A 27,314-nucleotide genomic window follows, 5' to 3' on the forward strand; every position below is an offset into this window, starting at 1 on the left:
CTCTCTCTCTCTCTCTCTCTCGCTCTCTCTCTCTCTCCCTCTCTCTGTACATATAGGTCTATCGTGGGATTTTCAGCTTGTGTAATTGAGATATATGGCAGGGCATTGAATTCCTTCATGGTGCATAGGGGGACGATTTATTTTGTGTGGGGAAGATTTTATGTTCTGAAACGCCCTCTTGTTAGTGCACATTGGAGGAGAGGTGGGCAGGGGAAACAGAAGTAAGCGGAATGAAGAGGGAAAGGTGGATGAATACATGAATAGAGAGCGGGGGGGACGTGGGAAAATGTGTTTAATGCATATGCATATGCATAAGTCTACTGGTATGTTAGTGGGTGGAGTTATGCGAGTACAAAATGGATGTGTAGAGGTAGGTGCTAGGACATGCATGTCAGTCTCTCCTGGCTCAAATTTGAGGAGAGATTGACTGCATCACTATTGCTCTTTGTGCGAGGTATTGATGTGTTGATGGTACCGACCTTTATATTCAAGCAGTTGGCACACAGTTCGGACACTCATTGGTACAACACAAGACATGCAACCAGAGGTCTCTTCACAGTCCCCAGGTGCAGAACAGAACAGAGGCTGGGAAACACACTATATTAAATACCACCCGGGGTAATTCAAGCTAGGAATAAAACCAGTTAAAAAAACAGATAAAAGAACACCTTACTGCACAAAGGGGACTGTGAAGAGACAGCCATTTTATATATCTTGTATTGTCATTTCAACTGCGCTATGTACAGTACCAGTCAAAAGTTTGGACACACCTACAGGGGTTCAAGGTTTTTTTTTTTTTTTTACTATTTTCTACATTGTAGAATAATAGTGAAGACATCACAACTATGAAATAACACATTCCTGTTTTGTATTATGTTCCATTTATTTATGAAAACACTCCCTCCGTGAACTTGCTTCCCGACTCTCAGCGCACGTCGTTACATATATTTTAGATTCTTCAAAGTAGCCACCCTTTGCCTTGATGACAGCTTTGCACACTCTTGGCATTCTCTCAACCAGCTTCACCTGGAATGCTTTTCCAACAGTCTTGTAGGAGTTCCCACATATGCTGAGCACTTGTTGGCTGCTTTTCCTTCACTCTGTGGTGCAACTCATCCCAAGCCATCTCAATTGGGTTGACGTTGGGTGATTGTGGAGGCCAGGTCATCTGATGCAGCACTCCATCACTCTCCTTCTTGGTGAAATAGCCCTTACACAGCCTGGAGGTGTGTTGGGTCATTGTCCTGTTGAAAAACAAATGATAGTCCCACTAAGCGCAAACCAGGTGGGATGGCGTATCGCTGCAGAATGCTGTGGTAGCCGTGCTGTTTAAGTGTGCCATGAATTCTAAATAAATCACTGACAGTGTCACCAGCAAAGCACCCCCACACCATCACACCTCCTCCTCCGTGCTTCACGGTGGGAACCACATATGCAGAGATCCTCCATTCACCTACTCTGCGTCTCACAAAGACACGGCGGTTGGAACCAAAAATCTCAAATTTAGACTCATCAGACCAAAGGACAGATTTCCACTGGTCTAATGTCCATTGCTCGTGTTTCTTGGCCCAAGCAAGTCTCTTCTTACTATTGGTGTCCTTTAGTAGTGGTTTCTTTGCAGCAATTTCACCATGAAGGCCTGATTCACACAGTCTCCTCTGAACAGTTGATGTTGAGATGTGTCTGTTACTTGAACTCTGTGAACTATTTATTTGGGCTGCAATTTCTGAGGATGGTAACTCTAATGAACTTAACCTCTGCAGCAGAGATAACTCTGAGTCTTCCTTTCCTGTGGCGGTCCTCATGAGAGCCAGCTTCATCATAGCGCTTGATGGTTTTTGCGACTGCACTTGAAGAAACTTTCAAAGGTCTTGAAATGTGCGTATTGACTGACCTTCATGTCTTAAAGTAATGATGGACTGTTGTTTGTCTTTGCTTTTTTGAGTTGTTCTTGCCATAATATGGACTTGGTCTTCTACCAAATAGGGCTATCTTCTGTATACCCCCCCCCCCCCCCCCCCACCTTGTCACTACACAGCTGATTGGCTCAAACGCATTAAGAAGGACAGAAATTGCACAAATGAACTTTCATCAAGGCACAGTCTCAATGCATTCCAGATGACTACCTCATGAAGCTGGTTGAGAGAATGCCAAGAGTGTGCAAAGCTGTCAAGTTAAAGGCTACCTACTTTGACACTTTTTGTTTAACACTTTTTTTGTGTTATTGTGTTATTTCATAGTTTTGATTTCTTCACTATTATTCTACAATGTAGAAAATAGTAAAAATAAAGAAAAACCCTTGAATGAGTAGCTGTATCCAAAGTTTTGACTGGTACGGTATTAGATCTAGATATTGTGTGTACAGTATGTACTGATATGTAGGCTATGTGTGACGTTTTAAATGTATGTATTTCAGTCCTTGACTAATAATGTGCTGTACTATGTATTATGTCATGTTTCATGTGGATCCCTGGAAGAGTAGCTGATGCTTTTGCAGCTGCTAATGAGGATCCTAATAAATACCAATATGTTGAGTTGACATAGGCACGTTTTCTGAATTCCAAATCCGACCCTAGCAACTTCTCCTAGGCATTTCTTTGTATCTTAAATAACTGAATATATTTAAGCAAGCCTCAACCTTGCCTAGGGAGTAGGGGTTGATTTGGTATTCATCATAGGATTAGGGGTGTACAAGATAGTGTATATCTGCTTCAAGATTCTATTAGGGTTGATATAGACAGTAGAAGACATACATGACATTTAATACAAATAATATGTGCAACCATTCTCAACTTCATATTTCAATTTAAAGTTAAAGTTAACACATTTGATTATACCCATATGATGTTCATAGACACTGATGTACTTTACACACTGTAGGTATAGGCTAACAGCAATAAATGGCTAGGAAAAACTCCCTAGAAAGGCAGGAACCTAGGAAGAACCTAGAGAGGAACCAGGCTCTGAGGGGTGGCCAGTCCTCTTCTGGCTGTGCCGGGTGGAGATTATAACAGTACATGGCCAAGGTGTTCAAACGTTCATAGATGACCAGCAGGGTCAACTAATAATTATCACAGTGGTTGTAGAGGGTGCAACAGGTCAGCACCTCCAGGAGTAAATGTCAGTTGGCTTTCATCGTCGATCATTCAGAGTTAGAGACAGCAGGTGTGATAGAGAGAGGGAGTCGAAAACAGCAGGTCCGGGACAAGGTAGCACATCCGGTGAACATGTCAGGTCTCCATAGCCGCAGGCAGAACAGTTGAAACTGGAGCAGCAGCATGACCAGGTGGACTGGGGACAGCAAGGAGTCATCAGGCCAGGTAGTCCTGAGGCATGGTCCTAGGGCTCAGGTCCTCAGAAAGAAGAGTAAGAGAGAGAGAGAGAGAGAGGAGGAATTAGAGGGAGCATACTTAAATTCACACAGGACACCGAATAAGACAGGAGAAATACTCCAGATATAACAGACTGACCCTAGCCCCCCGACACATAAACTATTGTAGCATAATTACTGTACACTGAGACAGGAGGGGTCGGGAGACACTGTGGCCCCGTCCGACTATACCCCCGGACAGGGCCAACCAACCAACCAACCATAGTATCAGTAGTCAAGTCCTAGTTATAGTGATCAATTACAGTCTTGTGACTGTGTAGAGGCCTGGCCAGTAAAATGGGATCTGATTGGAGGTAATATGTCATGGGGTCTGATTGGTGGTAATATGTCATGGGGTCTGATTGGTGGTAATATGTCATTGGGTCTGATTGGTGCTGATATTGCATGGGGTCTGATTGGTGGTAATATGGCCATGCAGGCAGACACATGATCACTAGCGCTGACTCGGACAGCAGCCTGCAGGACGCACAAAGCTCTCTGTATCTGGGTCACAGGAGCCCACAGGCCTCTGTTCTCTTCCTCTCCTGCCTCTGCTCTGTCTTTCTTCATCCAGCTTCTCTCCTCCACATACTCTCTCAACAGAGGGTAGGAACTCATTGAATATTTCCTTTCAAACCAGGGTAGGAATGGAAGGTTCTTTCTTAACAGAGGGTAGGACTGAACCTTCTGTCTCAAAAGCGGGTAGGAACTGAGAGTGAGGGAGTTAAAAGGTCTAGCTCTGAGCTAATGGAATAGAATAATATATCTGAATGTAGCTGGGTCATTCTTGCATTTGCGTCCCGTGCCATAGCAACCATGAAAAACACTTTAAAATGAAAATAGATATTCATCATTTGTTTATCCTGAAATGGTTATCAATCACAAAACATAATGTAAGTCCTTCATACTGCAACACTTTATGGCAGGGATCATCAGCTAGACTCAGCCGCGGGCTGATTTTCTTCCTTGACCGGATGGTCGGAACACAATTACTAATAATTTGTAGACTGCAAATTGACTGCAAGAAGCCCAAACAGATATAATATTTGACTAAAACGTAATCATTTCACACCTTGCTTACATTTGTATACAATCATATGCCTCTCTATTATGCATGGGAATACTTGGGAATAGATTTCCAAAATCAAAATCATTTGGAGCTGATTTCCTGGTGTTTTCATTGTCTTTTATGTCCAACAATGAAACTTAAAAAATGATAATATATCTAAAGTGTTCAGGCCTCTTTACTTCTTTCACATTACAGCCTTATTCTAAAATGTATTCAATTGTTTTATTTCCTTATACATCTGCATACAATACTGCATAATGACAAAGCAAAAGCAGGTTTTTAGACATTTTTGTAAATGTAAAAAAATTAATAAATGGAAATATCACATTTACATAGGTATTCAGACCCTTCACTCAGTATTTAGTTGAAGCACCTTTGGCAGCGATTACAGCCTCGAGTCTTCTTGGGTATGACGCTACAAGCTTGGCACACTTGTATTTGGGAAGTTTCTCCCATTCTTCTCTCCAGATCCTCTCAAGCTCTGTCAGGTTGGATGGGGAGCGTTGCTGCACATTCTCCCCAGACATGTTTGATCGGGTTCATGTCCAGGCTCTGGCTGGGCCACTCAAGGACATTCAGAGACTTGTCCTAAAGCCACTCCTGCGCTGTCTTGGCTGAGTGCTTAGGGTCGTTGTCCTGTTGGAAGGTGAACCTTCGCGCCAGTCTGAGGTCCTGAGTGCTCTGGAGCAGGTTTTCATCAAGGATTTCTCTGTACTTTGCTCCGTTATCTTTCCCTCGATCCTGACTAGTCTCTCAGTCCCTGTTTTGGTACCCCTCCCCAGATCTGTACCTCGACACAATCCTGTCTCAGAGCTCTATGGACAATCCCTTCGACCTCATGGCTTGGTTTTTTGCTCTGACATGCACTGTCAACTGTGGAACCTTGTATAAACAGGTGTGTGCCTTTGCAAATTATGTCCAATCAATTGAATTTACCACAGATGGACTCCAATAAAGTGGTAGAAACATCTCAAAGATGATCAATGGAAACAGGATGCACCTGAGCTTAATTTCGAGTCTCATAGCAAAGGGTCTGAATACTTATGTAAATAAGGTATTTCTGTTTTACATTTTTAATACATTTGCAAAAATATCTAAAAACCTCTTCACTTCGTCATTATGGAGTATTGTTTGTAGATTGATGAGGGAATTATTTTATTTAATCCATTTTCGAATAAGGCTGAAACGTAACGCAATGTGGAAAAAGTCAAGGGGTCTGAATACTTTCCGAAGGGCACTGTATATATTTTTTTGTTGGGGGGGGGGAGCAAATAAAACCACCCGTGGACCAAATTCAGCCAGTGGGCTGCCAGTTGGCAAACCCTGTTTTATGTTTATGCATTGTTTAAAGTACTTAGGGCAAGCAAATTGGGTTATCCCAGTAGCGAGGATGTTTTGGGGATTTAGGGATATCTACCTATTATTTTGAAAGCTAGAAAGTAAACAAAGTTTTTCATATATTGTATCGATCAATAAAAACAAAGAAGGCTATTAAAATAAAATGTTCTTTCAACAATAATACCTTCAATTTTTCATTGGTCTTTCTGTCATTGGTGTTACTACTCCTACTTGTGTCACAATGTTATAATAATGGTAAAAATGATTTCAAGTCTGCAATATTAGTTAATTTAGAATGGGAAGATGTACCCAAAAATATAGAAAATGTTGTTAATTTTCTCCAAAATGCCATGCCCAAATGCCACCACAATTCAAGATCGACCAAGCTGTTTAGGCGTCAAGTAGCCTAGGGGTTAAGAACATTGGGCCAAAAGGTCACTGGTTCCAAAATCCCTGAGCCGATTTTGTGAAAAATCTGTCAATGTGCCCTTGAGCAAGGCACTTTACCCTAATTTCTCCTGTAAGTCACTCTGGATAAGAACGTCTGTTAAATCACTCATATGTAAATGTTTAGATTAGTGATAAGATAGTCAGGTATCATCCCTAATTTAGATGGAACCAAAATTGAACTGTGCACTTGACACCCCTGGCACAAGTTTTACATAATCTTGTCACAGTGTCTTGGTTATAGCCTACCATTGTCACTGTGACTCAAGGACACTACACACAGTCACAATAGCTAACACAACCTAATAGATTTAATGAACTTTGTCCTCTCCATTGGAGGCTGCCCAAATTCCCTTAAAAAGCCAAGCTTCTTTAATCCAGTGTCTGTGTATTGCTTTAATCCACTCCTGAATTTGAGCCAGCTAATTGTGTGAACGGTAGTTGTTCAGTTGGATTGCTAGCTAGCTGGTGTGTGTTTGTCATTAGTATGGATGTAGTGTCTGTAAACATTTGATTCATTGTTGGGAAGCAATTACAAGCAATTAAAAGGCTATTATGATGGCACTGAAGGACATCGGAAGTTAATCTGGTCTATCATCACAATAATTAGCCCCTCACTTTCTGATTGGATCTGACGGAGAGAGAAATATGATGGTATTATACCCCTCCTTTTTTTGTCTTGAGAAAGTCTTCAACTTCTCTCTCTCTGTCTCTCCATCTCTCTCCTCAGATAAAGTACACATTCAAATCTTCCCAACTTTATTCGTCACGTCTGCATTATTTTACAAACATCTGACTGGAAGCGGATTGATGGATCTTTCTCACTCACATCCCCTTTTCTCCATTCCCCACACGTCTCTCCATCCATCTCTCTCTCTGACTAGCAGCAGTTGTCAGGGAGAAGGCAGTTGTCCAGCTTAAGGGATGGGAACATATCTAACTCCCTATCCTTTTCTCTCTCTCTCTCCCTCTTCCCTCTCTCTTTCTCCCCCTAGCAACAGCCAAACTACTGGAGCTTCAAGGTCAGTGCTAAGACTGTTTGTGTTTTAGTGTGAATATGTGTCTCTGTCTCTGTGGATTTGTCTATAATGGGATAAACATTCATAGTGTCTGTGTGTGCATCTGTGTGCTTCTCTACTCCTCATTGTGAGTGTTGCAGTGTTGGCACACACCTCTGAGACTTGTTACTGGTGTAGGAATGCATCTGTTGCTGTATTTTGAGTCCCTCATAGTGGGGCCAAATCCCAATTTGAGATCTGTGTGCTGAAATTGGACATCACCTAAATTATGCCTTGATGTCAATGGGAGATTTGTGCGAAAACCTACTTTGCCTGGATCTCAGGTTAGGATTTGGGCCAAGGAGACTTAAAATATCTGTAACATGTAAATAATTTGCCTGATTCGCAACAGTTGTGGTTTACATCCCGTGTTTATGAACCACCACGACCGTAGAACAGTTCTGTCTGCAAGGTTTAGGTACTCTCAGTGGACAAAATAAGCATTCTGGCTCAATATGGCTGCTGTGCATCCCCCATGTGGGCGCTACATATTGGTTCCCACATATTCTGCAATGCCACTATGTAAAGTTGATACAGAGAATGTAGAATGGAAGGGCTACTGATTCAGTTGAGATGTTTTTTTGTTTGTTGCAAAATGCTATATATGCATTGTTTAGCTGGAATGGAATGTTTGTGTCCGTTATATTTGTCTGTGATATGTGTTTGTATCACCTAGCTATCTTAAGATGAATGCACTAACTGTAAGTCACTCTGGATAAGGCAATCTGCTAAATGTTCACATACAGATCTCGTATTACTCTATGGAATTTTGTTTTCTGAACATTGATGTCACAAATGTAGAATTTGTACATTTCTTCACATTTGACTGTGTAAAACCTAGCAGTGCTACTTATATCTCTGAAACACACCAATCTCTTTCATAATTTCTTTAAACAATATAAGCTAATTTATCCCCCAAAATTAAAATGGATATAAAGCGTTTTGGAATTCAACTCTTCATATGAATAATTCTTTATGACAGAGATCTGACTGTTGTGTGTTGCTGACCAAAGAATAAGGCAGGAGAGGAGAACAGAGGAAGGAACAAAGGATGGAAGTGTGTTTGAAGCCCAAGTTTCCACATTTGCATCAAGGGAAGAGTTAATGCTTTCAGAATGAATAGATGGCCAACAGAAGTCTACAGTGTAGAATGGCAGTGTTAGGTATCTTTGTAGCATCTAGACAGAAGCATTCTACACACAGAGGCATTCCATTAGTGTAGTAGTCTCTCCACTACATTTCCACGGTAAATATACAGAATATTTCATCATTTAGTCACAAATGTATATTTCCTATTTGGATTTCCAATCCCTGCATTCCTAATTTGCATGTCATACAATACCTCCCTACTAATTACATAACTGGTGGTTTCCTCATATGCCAGCAGTCCATTTCCCTCTTATCTCGTTCAATGTCACATACACACTGGCTTTATTGAATCTCCTGTTCGCTGTTGGCTCCCAGTTCTAACGGGATTGCTTATCGCTCGCCCTCCCTTCCTCTCAGGGAGGCTGCTGTTCTCACTATTCTGATGCAAGAGAAATCCCTTCAGCAGTGCTCTTAGCTCGCTCGCTGTGCGTGCGTGTGTTTGTGTCAATGTCTGTGTCTGTAACGGCCCCTTGCTAGTTTCTTTTGATGTTTCATTGGCTTGCTAGCACTTCACAAGTGCACGTGCATGCACACGTGCACACTGTAGATTAACGTACAAACACGCCTACATTTACACGGAAGGTCGTTGATGTAAATGTAAATATATTCACACAGTCACAAGCTATGCACATACAGAAACACACACACACATCCACACCAGCAAAATCACAAAATCATTTTGAAGACTCGCCTCCTTCTCACATTCTCTCAGATCCTCCGACAAAACGGAGGGATTGTCTGTCTGTTTAAACTACTCTCCGTGGGGAGGCCATACCATGGATTAATATGCTTGCAGTGCTATCGCTTCTCTCTTTCTGACTGCAAAGACTGCTAGGCAACAACAGGAATCGAGGACCTCTTCTGTATAATTCCCTCCCTTTTGCAGATCCCAGCCCCACTAATACAAACATTAATACCATTGTCTGTCCCTCATAGGCCTCGGTCTGTCTGTCTATCTGGAGTGGGAAAGTAATCAGAGTCCATTGTCTCCTCTTCCCCGCCTTACTGTTGAATCAGGCCAGAAAGTCTATACTATAGTTGAAGTGTGTTCCAAATGGCACCCTATTCCTTACATAGTGCACTACTTGTAACCAGAGTCCCATGGGCCCCGGTCAAAAGTAGTGCACTACGAAGGTGCCATTTGGAATGCAACCTTAGAGCCATGTAAAGGCGCTAGCCGTATTCACATGTACAATGAGTCATTCATCCGATCCAGGTGAAGTCATCAAGTCTCCTACGGTGCATGGATTCCTTGGGCTTGACTCCTTTTATTCAGAGCTACTCACAACAGAAAATAGATTTCATGCAGGGGCTATTGTTAGGTGTTCTGTAAGTGGCGTAGCAAAAAAGTGCAGCTTGAATGTTTTTTGATTGATATGTTGGATGATTCATTGGTAGGTTGAGTGCTTGATTGATTATTGCACATGATAGGAGGTGAACAGAGGCGACATACAGAGAACTGCTAAAATAAAGGAAGCACCAACATAAAGTGCCAGTAGGGCATTGGGCCACCACGAGCTGCCAGAGTCGCCAGGAACAGATTCAATGTGCCTTGGCAATGATACAAGTGTCTGGAGGGATGTGACAACCTTCTTCCATGAGAAATTCATCATTTGGTGTTCTGAAAACACTGACTCACACACCGCACCACAATCTCCCAAAAGTGTTAAATTGGGTTGAGATCTAGTGACAGACATACACCCCCTTTAAACCCCCTATGCTCCATTGAGTTCCCTCTTTCAAAGTCACTGAGACCTCTTCTTCTAGCCATGGGAGCCAAAATACTGGTAAACTGGGAATGACCCTAAGTGTAATGGGATGTTTTAATTTCTTAATCAACTCAGGAACCACACACACGTGGCAGCACCTGCTTTCATTATACTTTGTGTCCCTCATTTACTCAAGTGTTTCCTTTATTTTGGCAGTTACCTGTATGTGACAGAGACTGTCGATATACTGTAGAGGACAATGGCACCATAAATAGTATATTCTACAAAAAACAAAGCTATAATCACTATGCTGTTGTTCAGTGTCCTGGTTGAATGCACTGGTAAGAGTTACTGCCAAAGGACTGAAATGTAGAAGCAGCATAGTTAGTATATAGTATTTTGACAAGACATTGTAGCGCTTCAGAAACCCTCGATGTCTAAGTGGGGAATATCTGTGATATATTTTTGTCATTTAGCAGACGTTCTTATCCAGAGTGGCTCACAGTAGTAGTTAGTACATACATTTTCATACAAACACACACACGCACACACGCACGCACGCACGCAAACACGCACGCAAACACGCACGCACGCATGCACGCACACACACACAACACACACACACACACACACACACACACACACACACACACACACACACACACACACACACACACACACACACACACACACACACAACAACAACATTGTTTACAATAGAGGGAATCCCTGGACTAACCATGACACTTGGGGGTCCCAGCTAGCTAGCTCAGTAGCTAAAGCATTTGAACAGCTGCTATTGTTGTCCTTGGCTGTCTGCGTGTTGATATGGTGTTGGGTGGAAAATCACTATTCCCTGATCTGACTCTGAGAATGGCCTGTGTTTTGCAGCCCTAAAAGGCTTAGGATGCCATGTTCCCCTTGCGACCACCTGCAGAAAATGCAAACGTGTAGTGCAGGGCTGCGTATGGTTATATATGGTCCCCCAATTTTTCTGAACAATTTTTTTTTTTTTTTACAATTATTATTATTTTTTTATTGTTGGACATAAGAGGCTGTAAAAACACAAGGAAATCAGCTCCAAGTGATTTTAATTTAGAGAAAATAATATAGAGAAACATGTGATCGTACACAAATGTAAGCAAGATTTGAAATTATTATGTTTTAGTCAAACATTATATCTGTTTGTGCTTCTTGCGGTCAATTTGCAGTCTACACATTATTTGTAATTATGTTCCGGCCCCCCGACCATCCGCTCAAGAAAAAATCAGCCCGCGGCTGATCATGCTTCGCTATGATCTGCCAAGACAGAGAGAGGATGTTTGGTGCATAAAAGGCTTCTAAAATGTGTAATTTCCACTTTTACATTTCAGTCTTGATTTGCCCAAACAAAAAATATATAATCCTCTACAAAAATGTCCATTAATTATAATCCACATAATAATTCACATTTCCTGTTGCTGCAGGATAATTTTCCTGCTGTAGCAAACAGGCTCAAATTAAGATCCTACATCTGTATGCTGTGGCACGTTGCCAGAATCACTTATCGACACACTTCGCTATGATCTGCCAAGACAGAGAGAGGATGTTTGGTGCATAAATTAATAATAATTTAATGAGGACTTATTAAGGACTTTCTTTTAAACTGGAGAAGCAAAATTAAAATCCTTAGAAAAGTTCTCCCAATGCTTCGTTATATAATTGTACTTAGACAGAGGTTATATGAGGTGGGATCGGTTTCATGTATACAACTCTCTCACAAGGATTGGATACAAGGACACAACAAGCTTGAGGGGGATTGTCCACGAGTGGAGCACTTGTGTATTCCCACAAGGGATACACTGACTATTATTGTACATTAGATGATTAGAGTATGCTGGTCAATCCTGTGCTCATACACACATCCTTGAGGTCAAAGGTCCCCCAATTACAGAGCTCCCTGGAAAGGTATGCCAGGACTGCAGGGTAGCAATGCCCATGAAATTGCCCGAGATCCACAGGGGGGCGGAGACGGAAGTGAGGAAGGGGTTCAGGGGTGGAGACAGGCGCGGGGCACAGCTATACAACGCTACCTTATCAATCATTACATATTCTACTTATTGGTCTGAGAGAATCCACTTTGAGGAAGCCAGCCAATCGGTGGTGAGAAATAGGGAATGATATCATGAGGTAGTGGTAGTTGGACAGACAGGACTTAGGGGAGCAGTAAGATAGCCAGGTGAAGGATGATCAAACAGACCCTCAAAAGAACTACACAGCAGTACATGAGAGAGAGAGAGAACTTATTTCACTTGCTTTGGCCATGTTAACGTATGTTTCCATGCCAATAAAGCCCTTGAATTCAATTGAATTGAGAGAGAGAGAAGTCCAAGGCAGCTGCAGAGATGTACTAATGTAATTCCATTCTGATAGAGACTTGGGGCAGTAGAGATACAGTACAGTGATTGATAGAGACGTAGGATTGTGAAGAAATACTTTGAGACAGTTAACAGTTTGAGACATGTAGTCATACAGAGACCCCCCAATAAGGGGCACAGAGGTAAGAAATTATTGTGCACATGAGTGACACTTTCTCACTGCCTCTAAACGTATCACTAAACGTGTTGCCTGTTATTGGACAAATGATTGACTTCCAGTTATATTGCTTATACGGTTGTCCGGTGTTATACATTTTATAGTTTGGGTATTTTCCCTTTGTAATGGAAGCTGTATCTACTGTCTGCATAGTTCCTCTTGTTGACAGAGATAACAGTGCACCATGACTGATGTTTTACGCAAAAGACCATGAGATCTTCAAAGAGATTACCCAGCCTTAGCAAGAGTCAGGTGAGAGAAGCACTGTCATAAACCAAGAGAGAATCCATGAGACAGAATGGCCTTCCAAGACATAAAGGAGGTCATAAGTTCTTCTGCAGCAGAAAATAATGCCTTCATAAGGCTGTTGACATAATGACAAAACACTGTTTTAACAGGTCATAAGAATTTACGACAACCAAACGGACTTATAACAGCGTGACAGGCTCAGAAGAAGTTATAGATTTTTTTTTTTGCGGGGTCCAATTATTCTCATTGGATGGAGAACTTTATTACAGTACCTATCCAAGTTTGATTGCACAGGCAGAAACATGGTCATGATTATCGAGGGCATGGGTGGAATTGGAAAAATATGCACTCCTGTGAAATGTCCAGGCATTCTGCAAAAAATATGTATTTATATTCCCCCAGAGATTTTCACTTTGGAAAGCACATTCCCAGGCGTTCCTCGCCAATTCCACCCTCTCCTCCCTTGGATTGTGCAATTGAAGAGGATGGAGGTGGGGAGTTTATTGGGCGTTACCCCAGAGAAAATGTCAGCTTGTAATGTAGACAGACACAGTGGGAATAAAACGTGGGCATACAGAGCGCATGGAGAGGAGCCCTGCCCTCTGAGCCTCTCCACAGCTGCTGCCTGCACACTGAAATGAGAACTAATTAGGAAAGAGCCGACAGGATGTCAACCATCGTGTTGCACTTTACGACTGTTCCTCTCATTCTCTGCTTAAGTCTCTCTCGCTTGGTCTCGGAATCTGTCTTCCTCCTTTTGCCTCTCTCTCTCTCCTCTCTCGCTTTCTCTCTCTCTTTCTTTCTCTCACTCTCACCTCCCTCTTTCTCTCTTTCTCTATTTCTCTCTCTTTCTATCTCTTTCTTTCTCTCTCTCTCTCTCTCTCGCTCTCACTCTCTCACTCTCTCGCTATCTCTCTCTCTCTCTTTCTCTGTCACACACCTTCTCTCCTGCTCCCTCCATCCTCTCTCTACAGCTGACTAACCCCAAACTTTGTAATTCCCTTATGCCACCAACTTCTCTTCTCAACAGCTTGATGTTTGTGGGATGTTAGAAGCAGAAGGTGCACTGCTTATGGTTTTCACACAGACCATAAATCTCAACACAAATGAGGGGCACCACTCGCAATCCGTCATCCTGCTCAATTTGTGACGAGTGTGTGTGTGTGTGTGTACATTTTGTGTGTGTGTGTGTGTGTGTGTGTGTGTGTGTGTGTGTGTGTGTGTGTGTGTGTGTGTGTGTGTGTGTGTGTGTGTGTGTGTGTGTGTGTGTGTGTGTGTGTGTGTGTGTGTGTGTGTGTGTGTGTGTGAACATACCCCCATGTGCAGTTTGAGTGTGCCTATTGCAGGAACAACAAATCAAAGCAAGCTCAACGGTGGCGGTTGGGGAGACAACAGATGCATAACTGAATGTGAGCAGTGTTCACAGAGCACTGTGGGAGCTCATTACTGTGGTCTTTGGGCCGGAAAATATCTGTCGGCAGGGATTCATTATAAACAACCTGCTCTAGCAGCTCCTGCCACGCACTGCTGTAACAAGAGGTCCTCTTCCTCATCCTCACTTTTCCTCACATCTTCATCATCTTATCTTCTCTCTGTGGTTTAAATTGGGTAGGTGAAGTCTGAAGGCTCAGTGGTCACATGCATCTCAATGGAGGTCTGTCTAGCTAGTGTTCTGCTAGCTTCGTTTGTTAGCATTAGCATAACTAGTGTTCTGTTGGTTCCTCTAATTCTCTGTAGAGTGGATACTGGTGAATCTGGCACTTAACCACTTAAGTCCACATCATTTACATAGCATTAATATTAGATAGGCCTATTTATATTGCTCCATTTCTTAGTGTAAATTGTTTCTTGGCTAGTGTGCACTCAAAATGAATTCAACAAGTTTAACTCCTCAGCTCACACTTAAATACATTTGTTTGAAGCTTTGTAAAATATGTTTATTACAACAGTTTTGGTGGCTGCGTCGTCATGATGTTTTATGCAGTTGTCTCATCCTGAGGAAACAGCTGCGCTGTTGTATCTTTGTCTGGGATTGTTTTAGAGACATTTAACACTGAACTGTTTATTTGATACTGTTTTTTTCACACGGTGTATACGTATACTGTATTCTTCACAAAGCTGTATTCTTTATTAATGTAACGGCTGTCTTTGGAGAGAGTGGACCAAGGCGCAGCGTGGTTAGTGTTCATCATGAATTTATTAAAAGATCGAACACTTTAAACACAAAAAGCAAGAAACCGACAGCCAAACAGTTCTGTCAGGTGCAAAACACTAAACAGAAAATATCTACCCACAAACCCCAAAGGAAAAACAGGCTGCCTATGTATGACTCCCAATCAGCAACAACGATCTACAGCTGTTCCTGATTGAGAGCCACACACGGCCAAACCAAAGAAACAAACCAACATAGAAAAATAAACATAGAACGCCCACCCATGTAACACCCTGGCCTAACCAAAATAGACAACCAAAAACCCCTCTCTATGGCCAGGGCGTTACAATTAAGCTCATTCTAATATACAGTATCTACTACTGCACATTGCAGTAGTAGATAAACTGTGTACGTGACCAATAAACTTCGATTTGATTTTGTTGTGTCTTCTGGTTTTATCTTGTTTTATGCAATTCTCTTGTTTTGTCTGATTTTGTGGTTGTCTTTTTGCAGTGGTTGACTTGTTTTGTCTGATTTTGTGGTTGTCTTTTTGCAGTGGTTGACTTGTTTTGTCTGATTTTGTGGTTGTCTTTTTGCAGTGGTTGACTTGTCTTTTCTGATTTTGTGGTTGTCTTTTTGCAGTGGTTGACTTGTTTTGTCTGATTTTGTGGTTGTCTTTTTCCAGTGGTTGACTTGTTTTCTCTGTTATTGTGGTTCTTTTTGCAGTGGTTGACTTGTTTTGTCTGTTATTGTGGTTCTTTTTGCAGTGGTTGACTTGTTTTGTCTGTTATTGTGGTTCTTTTTGCAGTGGTTGACTTGTTTTGTCTGTTATTGTGGTTGTCTTTTTGCAGTGGTTGACTTGTTTTGTCTGTTATTGTGGTTCTTTTTGCAGTGGTTGACTTGTTTTGTCTGTTATTGTGGTTGTCTTTTTGCAGTGGTTGACTTGTTTTGTCTGTTATTGTGGTTGTCTTTTTGCAGTGGTTGACTTGTTTTGTCTGTTATTGTGGTTGTCTTTTTGCAGTGGTTGACTAGTTTTGTCTGTGTTCATTGTCACAGCAGCTGTGTGTCTTTGCTGTGGTGGTTGTGTTGTTTTAAGTGTTGATTGTATCAATCTGTCTCTCCCTCTATCCCATAGGCCCGTACCCCCCGTGTGATCCGACGCAACCCCGACCAGCCGGCTCTAGCCGACCAGGCCAGCAGGGTGTCCTTTGCCTCGGCTGAGAGTCTAGAAACCATGTCTGAGGCCGACGTTCCCCTCGGGTTCAACCGCATGAACCGCCTCCGCCAGAGCCTGCCGCTGGCACGCTCATCCAGCCAGGCCAAGCTCCGTGCGCCAGGTCAGAACATAATGGTCATGTCACGCTCATATCACGGTCTTATTGACCACAGTCATAACATCTGTCATCTGTACCATCTTTGGGGTTGCAGGCAGGTTCACTCTAAAGGGAGTTATGTTCATAAAGAGAATGAGGATCACATTCATGAGGAGGTTTCTCAAGTTTATACTTGATTCTATTTCGAATTCATCACTGATTGTCCCAAATTAATTTTGAAAAGCCCCAGTAGACAGATGAGATTATTGTGATTGTGCCCTCTCTGCCCTCTGTCCTGTGTGTGTGCGTGTGTGTGTGTTGAGGTATTACAGTCAAATGAATGTCAATTCTCTCCTCTCCTCTCCTCTCCTCTCCTCTCCTCTCCTCTCCTCTCCTCTCCTCTCCTCTCCTCTCCTCTCCTCTCCTCTCCTCTCCTCTCCTCTCCTCTCCTCTCCTCTCCTCTCCTCTCCTCTCCTCTCCTCTCCTCTCCTCCTTCCTCCCTCCTTCCCCTCAGGCATTCTCTTCCTCCAGCTGGGCGAGGAGACGAGGCGGGTGCACCTGACCCACGAGCTGACCAGCCTGGAGACCCTGAGAGCCCTCATTGTCCACATGTTTCCCCAGAGGCTCACCATGGCAATGCTAAGGTGGCTTTATCACACTTTAGTAGAACGCTTTGTTATAAAGGCTACATAACGCTGTCATAAGAATGACATAATAATGACATAGACGGTGTAATAAACAGTCAAGACAACTGGTGTCACCTTATGATAGCTGATTTTTAGCTAAGATAACATCTGATTAATTAGCTGACAAGCTAAAGATTAATTCAATGAAATGAAACAAAAACAATCGTTATTAGGTAATTACCAAACAATAAGTGGCCTGTTGAATTGTAAATGCTCGGATGTCAATGCCCATGTTCAGGTGCCCCAGCACGGCCCTGCTGATTAAGGATGAGGCCCGTAACGTATTCTATGAGCTGGAGGACCCACGAGACGTCCAGGACCGCTGTGTCATCAAGATCTACTGTAAGGAGCCTGTCTACGGCACCTACCCCGGACACCACAACCCACATCTGGCCAACGGAGACCTCCGGGTGAGTGTAAAGGGGGAGGGGTGTGTGTGTATCTATGTCTGTCTCTCTGTCTCTCTGTCTCTCTGTCCATCTGTATGTGTGGGCCTTGCTCGCCATGAGGAATCGTGATTTCCTAAAGGTTTAACGGACCTCAGCAAGCTCTCTACAGAATTGAGAGCAAATACTGAGCCCAAGTACTCCTTCACCCCAAATAACATATTTGCAGCTACTCATGCTGTTCTGACAGTGATATTATGTTGTTTAGTAATGGAAAAATGAGTAGCTGTTAATCAACCTACTGGAGCACAAATGAAACTCAGCCAGTCTCTGTTAAATAAGTCTGCATGAATGAGTAATATGATACTACAACAGTAGCACTGTTTTTGAATCCACGCTGATCTGTTTCCCTCCCAGGCAAAAAAGGCTATTTTCTGACTGATAATGTTGTATAATATTGTACATACACAGTTGTTCTCAAATGGTGTGTCGGCTAGAAACATGGCTTTGTGTATTTAATCGGACACTAAAAAGTGATTTAGACGACAACTCAAACAGTTTGGGAAACGCTGGCATACACCGTGGAGAATTGGCGTTGTCACTCTAGACATAAGCAGAAAAGAATGCGATAAAAAGTGAGAATGGAACTTGAAGCTCTTGACCCGCTCCACTACAGCCCCTTTGATGTGTATGGGGGCGTGCTCACACCTCTGTTTCCTGTAGTCCACGATCAGCTCCTTTGTCTTGCTGAGGTTGAGGGAGAGGTTGTTGTCCTGACACCACACTGCCAGGTGTCTGACCTCCTCCCCTAGGCTGACTCATCATCGTCGGTGATCAGTCCTACCACCGTCGTGTCGTCAGCAAACTTGATGATGGTGTTGGAGTCGTGTGTGGCCACACGGTCGTGGGTGAATAGGGAGAACAGGAGGGGACTAAGCAAAACACCCCAGATGTGTTGTTGCCTACCCTCACCGCCTGGAAGCGGCCCGTCAGGAAGTCCAGGATCCAGTTGCAGAAGGAGGTGTTCAGTCCCAGGGTCCCGAGCTTGGTGATGAGCTTAGAGAGGACTATGGTGTTGAATGCTGAACTGTAATGTATAAACAGCATTCTTACATAGGTATTTATTTTGTTCAGGTGGGTGAGGGCAGTGTTGAGTGCAATAGATATTGCTTCATCTGTGGATCTGTTGAGGCGGTATGCAAATTGGAGTGGGTCCAGGGTGTTTGTGATGATGCTGTTGATGTGAGCCATGACCAGCCTCTCAAATCATTTCATGGCTATAGATGTGAGTGCTATGGGACAATAGTCATTTAGACAGGTTACCTTGGCGTTATTCAGCACGAGGACTATGGTGGTCTGCTTAAAACAAGTTGGTATTACAGACCGGGTCCATGGCTTCTGGTTGGGGTATGTATGGTCACTGTGGGGACGACGTCGTCGATGCACTTATTAATTAAGCTGGTGACTGATGTGGTAAACTCCACAATGTAATTGGATGAATCCCAGAACATATTCCAGTCTGTGCTAGCGAAACAGTCCTGTAGCTTAGCATCTGCTTCATTAGACCACTTCTGTATTGAGCGCGTCACTGGTACTTCCTGTTTGAATTTCTGCTCGTAAGCAGGAGGATGGACTTATGGTCTGATTTGCCAAAGGGAGGGCAAGGGAGGACCTTGAATGTATTTCTCTGTGTGGAGTAAATGTGATATAGAGTTTTGTTTCCTCTAGTTGCACAGGTGACATGATGGAAAAAATGAGGTAAAATGGATTTCAGTTTCCCTCTGAATTGTGCATTTTCTTGATTGCGTATGGCCCTATACAGCTCGTTGAGTGCGGCCTTAGTGCCTGTATCAGTTTGCGGTGGTAAATAGACAGCTATGAAAAATATAGATGAAAACTCTCTTGGTAAATAGTACGGTCTGCAGCTTGTCATGAGGTATTCTCAGGAGAGCAAAAACTCGAAACGTCCTTAACATTAGAGCTCACACACCAGCTGTTGTTAACAAAGAGACACACCCCTCCTCCCTTCGTCTTACCCGAGTCTGCCATCCGGTCTTGACGGCGCATAGAAAAACTAGCAGGATGTATATTTATGTCCTCGTTCAGCCACAACTCTGTGAAACATAGGATATTACATAGGATCCCTCTTATCCCCCAGCAAATAAAACCCAAGGTGAAGTGGGCCGTACATGAGCTAGCAGAGCAGATTACAGACTGTAAACCATGACGGTACCTCCGAGTAGCGCTGCACAGAGACAGGGAGGATAGAGGGACAAAATGGATGGACGACAGGGCTTAGCGGAGATTGATTGGCAGGTTGGTTGGCGCTGAGGAGACGGGTTCGAGTAGTGTGAGGAGATGCAGTGAAGCTGTGCTCTGCTGTGCTCTGCTGTGGTCTATGATGGGGATTGTGTGACTGTGGGGCTCGGGGATCCAGTCTGAGATGTCGCGGTTCGCCCCCACTCGTCAGTCACATCCAGTGGGATTCTTTTTTTGTACATGTGGAGGCAATTGCATCTACAGGATGTACTGTAGATGGTTGAGATTTAAAAAAAGAATGTTTATTTAACTAGGCAAGTCAGTTAAGAACAAAGGTGCTCCAGTCATTTCTCCAGTGTGTGTAGAGCACAGGGGGCTCTAAGGTGCCACCAACCTCCTGTGGTGTAGCATACATGGGGGGCTGCTATTGTCTTGTCAGGGAGGCTATTATACTTTAAGAGTCCAGGGGGTCATTAACTCAGGTTGGTTTTCAAGCTGCATCCAATTATGTGCAATTTTATTTCGAATCACCAGTAATATTGTATTGTATAGTATTGTAAGGTATTCTATTCAACTTCACTCTATTCTATTCTGAGTATAGCTATTTGTTCCTCTCTTCCTCCAATGACAGAGGGAGATGGTGTACACGCCCCAGCAGGATTCTCCATCCAACCGTCGCCTCAGCAATGCCCCCGCCTCCTCCTCCGCCTCAACCCCCTCCAGCTCCCCGTCCCGCGTCCGTCTTCTCTACAGTGGCGGTGGCCGTCCATCCTCCTATGCCGGGCAACCTCACCTCCAGCACCACCCCCACACCCACTCCCTCCCCCACCCCCACCCTCACCACCTCTCGCCCGGGGGCCAGATTGCGGCCCACCACCTGCAGCAGCATCACCCCCAGCAACTCCAGCCCCAGCACCACCATCTCCAGCACCATGCCCAGGCTAGCTTCTCCCCCAGTGCCATCCTGGAGCGGAGGGACGTGAAGCCCGATGAGGAGGTCCACGGTAGTGGCTCCAGAAGCATGGTGCTCCTGCGGGGCGATGGAGGGGGGATCTATGCCGACCCCTATTCCCTGGGCCAGGAAGGGGGTCGGCTTAGTCTGGCTGGCCCCCACTCCCCCCTACCCCCGAGGGGGGATCCCTATGGCTCTCTCTACCGGCGAGGAGGAGGTGGTGGTGGAGGGTTGGGACCCGGCTCCGTGCGCTCCCTCACTTCCTACTCGGCGGCGGCTCTGCAGGGAGAGCTGATGGACAGCGGCATCCTATACAGGCCTGGAGGCCCGCTGTATAATGATGCTGCCTACGCCGCGTCCATGTTGGCCATGGGTTTCCGGGTGCCACCCCCCTCGTCCCCGCAGAAGATCCCTGACATGAGGGACTCGTATTCGGGCACCATGCCCGGCCGGGGCTCCCCTGGGAGGCAGACCCTGCGGAGGGACTCGGTGTCCTCCTCCGTGTTTGGGGAAAGTGCCAAAGCTAGGTGTCAGGGGTCAGGGTTGGGGTCAGATCAGCTGTGTCTGATGGCTGGACCTGGAGGGGAGGGCGGTGGTTTCAGTTCAGCACCAGGTTTTAGTTCACCTCTACCAGGCAACGAGACCGAGACCAGGTGAGAGTGTGTGTGTGTGTGTCTGTGTGTGTGTGTGTGTGTGTGTGTGTGTGTGTGTGTGTGTGTGTGTGTGTGTGTGTGTGTGTGTGTGTGTGTGTGTGTGTGTGTGTGTGTGTGTGTGTGTGTGTGTGTGTGTTTTGTGTGTCTGTGATGGGTATTTTGTGTGTTTCTGAACTGACTCATACCCTATGTGTTGCACTGCTAAGGGGGCGCATGGAGGTCATGGAGAAACAGATAGCCAGCCTGACTGGTCTACTGCAGACTGTTCTGACCAGGGGACCAGAGGCAGATAGCCCGTAAGGCACACACACACACACACACACACACACACACACACACACACACACACACACACACACACACACACACACACACACACACACACACACACAAAACACACACACACACACACACACACACACACACACACACACACACACACACACACACACACACACACATATACACACACACATATACACACACACACACAGAGTGGGCACCTTTAACTTATTTTGTATTTTTCAGGGATAAGATTGAGACGTCCAGTGACTGCTCGGGAACAGACAGTAAGTATCAACTGAAAACAGAACAAATATACATTCACTTTCACTGTGTCCCATTGACTTGGCAATATAAAGGGTAAGGGTTGCAGAGCATCGTAAATGTTCTGTAGCTGAACTGCTCATGTGTGACTAAAGTCTGTATTCACTTTTGTTAGTAATGTGTGCCATGCTTCTTGTGCCTTATTTTAGCTGGACGGTTAAAAAAAAAGAAAGGTATCTTCTTGTCCGAAGTCCTCGTCCTTTCCTCCCCCTCTGTGTCTCTATGACAAATTCCTTCCCTTACAGTTGATGTCTCTCGTGTGATGCACTTTGAGTTTTGTGAGGATTCTGTTTTGATTCTCTTATTCTTTATGTCTGTGTTCAGTGTCTGGATTCAGGACTGGGCTCAAAATGTGTTTCCCAATCCCTGCTGTTCCTGCTGGAGTGTCATTTAGATTGACTTGTTGTCATCGGTAGTGGTGCGGTTAGGTTTCTTTGTATGCATAGTTGGTGCTTTGGGTAGATCAATATGTATTTCTACTCCTGATACCATTCACACAGACCTGCAAAAAGATGGTTAATTGCTGGAAGTCGTCTGTGTAAAGGGGATTTTATGTTGTCGGATGAAAGTAGGCCTTTACCTTTTTGATCCAGACAGGTATTAAAAGGCAGCTTTTAGTTAAACAATGCACTTAGACACACATTGGAACTGTGACAAGCCCTCCCCCAAAACAAGGCGTTCTTCAAGAATTAGTTGTGCCAAGCTAGTTCACCTAAATTACAAAATCTATTTGCCTGGGAAGTTATCAATGCTAATGGTCTTATTTGGACTATTTTCAAAGCAATTTGATTATTTTCAATGTAAAGCAATATGTGATTTTGTAGTTTGGGTGAACTCCAAGTTTGTGTATACCTTAGTCTTATCAAACCAGTCCCTTTGTTTTGTTATGCATGAGAAAATATGCCTGAGAAAATGCCATATAAACAAAGCCATTTATTCATTGTCATTTCAATGGCCCCTGGTGTCATTTCATCTTAAGCGTCAAAGATTTGCTTACTCCGGGCTTGCTGTTGTTACCCCTCAAATCTAGATGTATGTAAAGAAATACAGCTTTGTGTGTCCTAAAAACCTTCCCCACTCTGTCAATCATCATTACACCTATGTATAATCGTGTAAATCCTCCCCCCTTTACAATGGATGATATAATTGGCTTCCCTAATCCTGCTTTCTGATTGGCCAGCTCTGACGCCATCGGCTCCGTTGGCCCTGATGCCGCCCCCGCCCACAGGGTCCGCCCAGTCACTGATGGTGTCGCGGCTGCAGATGCAGAACCACCTGCATGGCCTGCAGCAGAACACCAGCAAGCTGCGCATACAGCTGTCCCAGCTGCGCGACATCCAGGTGAGCTCCAGAGAACGGTATGGCCGTACACACACACACACACATTCCTCAAGGCTCTAGTTGTTTTTAGATGTGTTTAAATATCAATGTGTAGATTATGTGTGTGTTTTGTGTTTTTATTTAACTATCCTTGTGGGTACCAGATTTCCTCACAAGGATTGTAAAACAAGGACTATTCGGACAAGTGGGGACATTTTGCCGGTCGCCACAAGGAAAAATGCAATTTTTGGCTTAAGGGTTAGGTGAGGTTTAGGGTTAGGAGTTAGGGTTATGTATAGTTTTAGGGTTAAGGTTAAGGGTTAAGGTTAGGTTTAGTGTTAGGGTTAGGGTTAAGATTAGGGATTTGGGGTTAAGGTTAGGATTAGGGTTAGGGTTAAGGTTAGGGTTAAGTTTAGGGGTTTGGGGTTATGGTTAAGATTAGGGTTAAGGTTAGGTTTAGGGCTAAGGTTAGGGGTTTGGGGTTAAGGTTAGGTTTAGGGTTAAGGTTAGGGTTATGGTTAAGGGTTAAGGTTAGGGTTAGATTTAGGGTTAGGGGTTAGGGAAAATAGGATTTTGGATGGGAATCAATTATTTGGTCCCCACAAACATAGCAATACAAAACTGTGTGTGTGTAATTTTGCATTTGGCCTGCCTTTTGATCTGTTTGTGTCTCATGTTTTGTGTGTGTAGACTTGTCGTTTTGTGTGTGTTTACTTGTCGTTGTGTATGTTTGACTTATGCTTGTTTGACGTATTGTGTGTGTGTCCAAATAACATGTCTTTGTATCTGTACATGCCTCCCCTCTCAGTTGGAGAACCAGGACTCGGTGCAGTCCCTGCTGAGGCAGACGGAGTCGGAGCTGAGCCTGATGATGCTGGATGCCATGCGGACCCAGGAGGACCCTCTGCAGAGGCAGCGTCTCTTAGTGGAGGAGGAGAGACTCAAGTACCTCAACCAGGAAGAGCTGCTCATCCAGCAGCTGCAGTGAGTTCAGCCTTTAAGTCAGGCTCAAGCTAGGGTCAGTGTGAATGAAGAAATAATGCAGACGGATTCAGATAGTAAAAAGCTGAATGGTATATTTAGTGTTGATCTGGAACCATGCAGTGCCTGCATAACATGGCTACAAGACAAGTGGCAATTGATTTTGGTCTTCACAGTGATCTGGAGAAGTCAGTGGAGGAACTCCAGAGGAACTCGTCAGTCAACCATGGCCTGGTAACAGAGCAGGACGTGGAGCAGAAGAGCCTGGAGCTCAGGTCTTTGGGAGAGACCCTCACAGAGCTCAAGAGTAAGGATATCAATAGGGGATAATGATACAGGAAGATACAACAGTAAGGAAATGTTTGGATGTAATAAAATTAACCCCTCATATAATTACCTTACTAGATAATTGCCGCAAGGACCAAATCTGTTGCATTGACAGTGAGTAGGCAGGTGTACGTAGCCTAGTGGTTAGAGCGTTGGGCCAGTAACCGAAAGGTTGCTGGATCGAATCCCCGAGCTAACAAGGTAAAAATCTGTCGTTCTGCCTCTGAACAAGGCAGTTAACCCACTGTTCCCCGGTAGGCCGTCATTGTAAATAAGAACTTGTTCTTAACTGACTTGCCTAGTTAAATAAAGGTTAAATAAAATAAAAAATCATTAAGGAAGAGGTGCTAAACATGCAGATGTTGTCACGTCTGGCATCATAGCACAAAATCACACAGTGGAACGAGAGGCTTGTTTACCAACTTGTGATACCAGACTGGTTATGCACCTAAATACCCTGAAATCTTTCTCCATGTGGTAGCAGAACCACAGGGGACAGAAAGTACAGTAAGCGCCAGCAGCGAGCATGACAGGAGACACAAAGACACTACTTGCATGTTTTACACACAAGCATAGATATACAATATACACCTTCCCTCTCTCATTGAGTTAATGGTGCTTCTGTCTCTATACCTCTCTTTCTCTTTCTCTTTCTCTTTCTCTGTCCCTCCCTCCCCCCAGACCAGTTCCCCAGTCTGCAGAGTAAGATGCGGGTGGTGTTGAGGGTGGAGGTGGAGGCTGTCAAGTTTCTGAAGGAGGAACCACACAGACTGGACACACTGCTGAAACGCTGTAACACTATGACCGATACACTGACCACACTACGAAGGTATGGTTCAACACAACAACTATGCTATATAAACATGTTGTTATAACATCATTGTTACGAGGGTTCCATTCAACTGGTGACTTGGTTTTCAAGATAAGTAAAAATTATACTCTTTCAGTACAAGGAGAAAGCACAGTTCATAACAAAAACTTTTTGGAGCAGATGAAAAATATATATTTTGGACTGATCCCAGAAAGCTGGTCACTAGCTTTGATGCAATAGGGCCCTGACAATGCTGTGTGTGTTGTTAGTGTATTGTATACCACCTGTACGTACAGAAAAGTGACCGAGGGCCTGTGGAAGGGCCAGGATGACATCTGCAGCCAGTCAGCCAAGCGAACTGAGGACACAGGAAAGAACTCGGACCTCGACATCCTGACCAGTCCACCGCTCAGCCTCAATGACCTGGGTGGCAGTGCCAGCCTTGCCAACTGGATGCCCATATCAGGCAGTGACCCGGACACCTCGGGACCTGAGCAGGATCCCCACCCTACAGCCAGCTACAGAAGCCGGGTCCTGGATGAGCTGCCGAGCCGCCGCGGTGCTGACAAATCAGTGTCCGTGGAGGTCAGACTGGTGCGGAACATTCCTCCCGGGGTTTATTCATATAAACTCCTCCTCACACTGCTAAATGTACACATTTACAGGGGAATCTGTACATTTACCAGTGTGACCATTTTCTGGAAAGTGTATAGATGTATAGTATATGTATAGTATATCTGTGTACATGATAGCCGCAATATATTTCCAATATACAATAATATTTGGGTTGACAAATATGTGTGTTGGCATAGGCTGCAGAGCGGGACTGGGAGGAGAAGCGGGCCAGTCTGACCCAGTTCAGTGCCCAGGACATCAACCGTCTGCTGGAGGAGACACAAGCTGAGCTGATGAAGGCCATCCCAGACCTGGACTTCGCTGCCAGGCAGATCAACAAGCCCGTGGTGCCCCCCAAACCTCACCCCAAACCTCAGTTTACCACCCCTGTCACTACCTCCACCAGCGCCTTCACCACCTCTAGTACCCTCACTACTACCAGTACTGAGCACCAGCCCAACAAGGTCCAGATCACTGCCTTGAAGCTGGAGGGGGGCTCACGTCGCGGATCTGGTGAGACTGAATACCACATCCACGTTGTAAAATTTGTGTTTGAGTTATGACTGAGCTGTCCTATAAAGATATGATGCCATTGTGTGTTGTAGCGGAGATGACCGTAACCAGGTATCGCACTGAGAAACCCTCTAAGTCGCCGCCTCCACCCCCTCCTCGCCGCAGTTTCCCATCAGCCCATGGGCTCACCACCAATCGCACTGGAGAAGTGACCGTCACCACCAAGAAGGTACAGTAAGAGTGCGATGGCTGGGAAAGATATACCTGCAAACCGCAGGAGGCTGCTGAGAGGAGGACGGCTCATGATAATGGCTGGAATGGAGTGAATGGAATTTTATCAAACACATACATTCCATTAATTCTGTTCCAGCCATTACTATGAGCCTGTCCTCCCCAATTAAGGTGTCACCGGCCACCTGTGGATCAAAGTATGAAAATGCACACCCTGAATGTTTCTGAAGATACTTTGAGTTAGGCTGTTGGATGTACTGTACGGATGTTATGAAGATGCTTTGAGTTAGGCTGTTGGATGTACTGTACGGATGTTATGAAGATGCTTTGAGTTAGGCTGTTGGATGTACTGTACGGATGTTATGAAGATGCTTTGAGTTAGGCTGTTGGATGTACTGTACGGATGTTATGAAGATGCTTTGAGTTAGGCTGTTGGATGTACTGTACGGATGTTATGAAGATACTTTGAGTTAGGCTGTTGGATGTACTGTACAGATGTTGTGAAGATGCGTCACATAGATGCCAACCCTGTTTTGTTCTTCTAAG

At 44.3% G+C, this 27,314-nt stretch overlaps 1 protein-coding gene across 2 annotated transcripts in view; it reads left to right on the forward strand.

Annotated features, from left to right (window-relative positions):
- LOC106579341 (SRC kinase signaling inhibitor 1) overlaps positions 1–27,314 on the forward strand; it is a 58,524-nt gene that overhangs the window by 21,151 nt on the left and 10,059 nt on the right. For both annotated transcript variants that reach the window (XM_082965825.1, XM_082965826.1), the window contains 14 exons: positions 7,220–7,246; positions 16,251–16,452; positions 16,943–17,072; positions 17,353–17,524; positions 20,391–21,364; positions 21,571–21,660; positions 21,893–21,933; positions 23,151–23,311; positions 24,099–24,274; positions 24,448–24,578; positions 25,280–25,427; positions 25,679–26,003; positions 26,222–26,537; positions 26,630–26,766. In XM_082965825.1, the coding sequence (XP_082821951.1) occupies positions 7,220–7,246; positions 16,251–16,452; positions 16,943–17,072; positions 17,353–17,524; positions 20,391–21,364; positions 21,571–21,660; positions 21,893–21,933; positions 23,151–23,311; positions 24,099–24,274; positions 24,448–24,578; positions 25,280–25,427; positions 25,679–26,003; positions 26,222–26,537; positions 26,630–26,766 (3,030 nt within the window). The remainder of the gene's footprint in view (positions 1–7,219; positions 7,247–16,250; positions 16,453–16,942; positions 17,073–17,352; positions 17,525–20,390; positions 21,365–21,570; positions 21,661–21,892; positions 21,934–23,150; positions 23,312–24,098; positions 24,275–24,447; positions 24,579–25,279; positions 25,428–25,678; positions 26,004–26,221; positions 26,538–26,629; positions 26,767–27,314) is intronic.

Source organism: Salmo salar, chromosome 19 (genome assembly GCF_965601325.2).
Source record: "Salmo salar chromosome 19, fSalSal1, whole genome shotgun sequence".
NCBI lineage: Eukaryota > Metazoa > Chordata > Actinopteri > Salmoniformes > Salmonidae > Salmo > Salmo salar.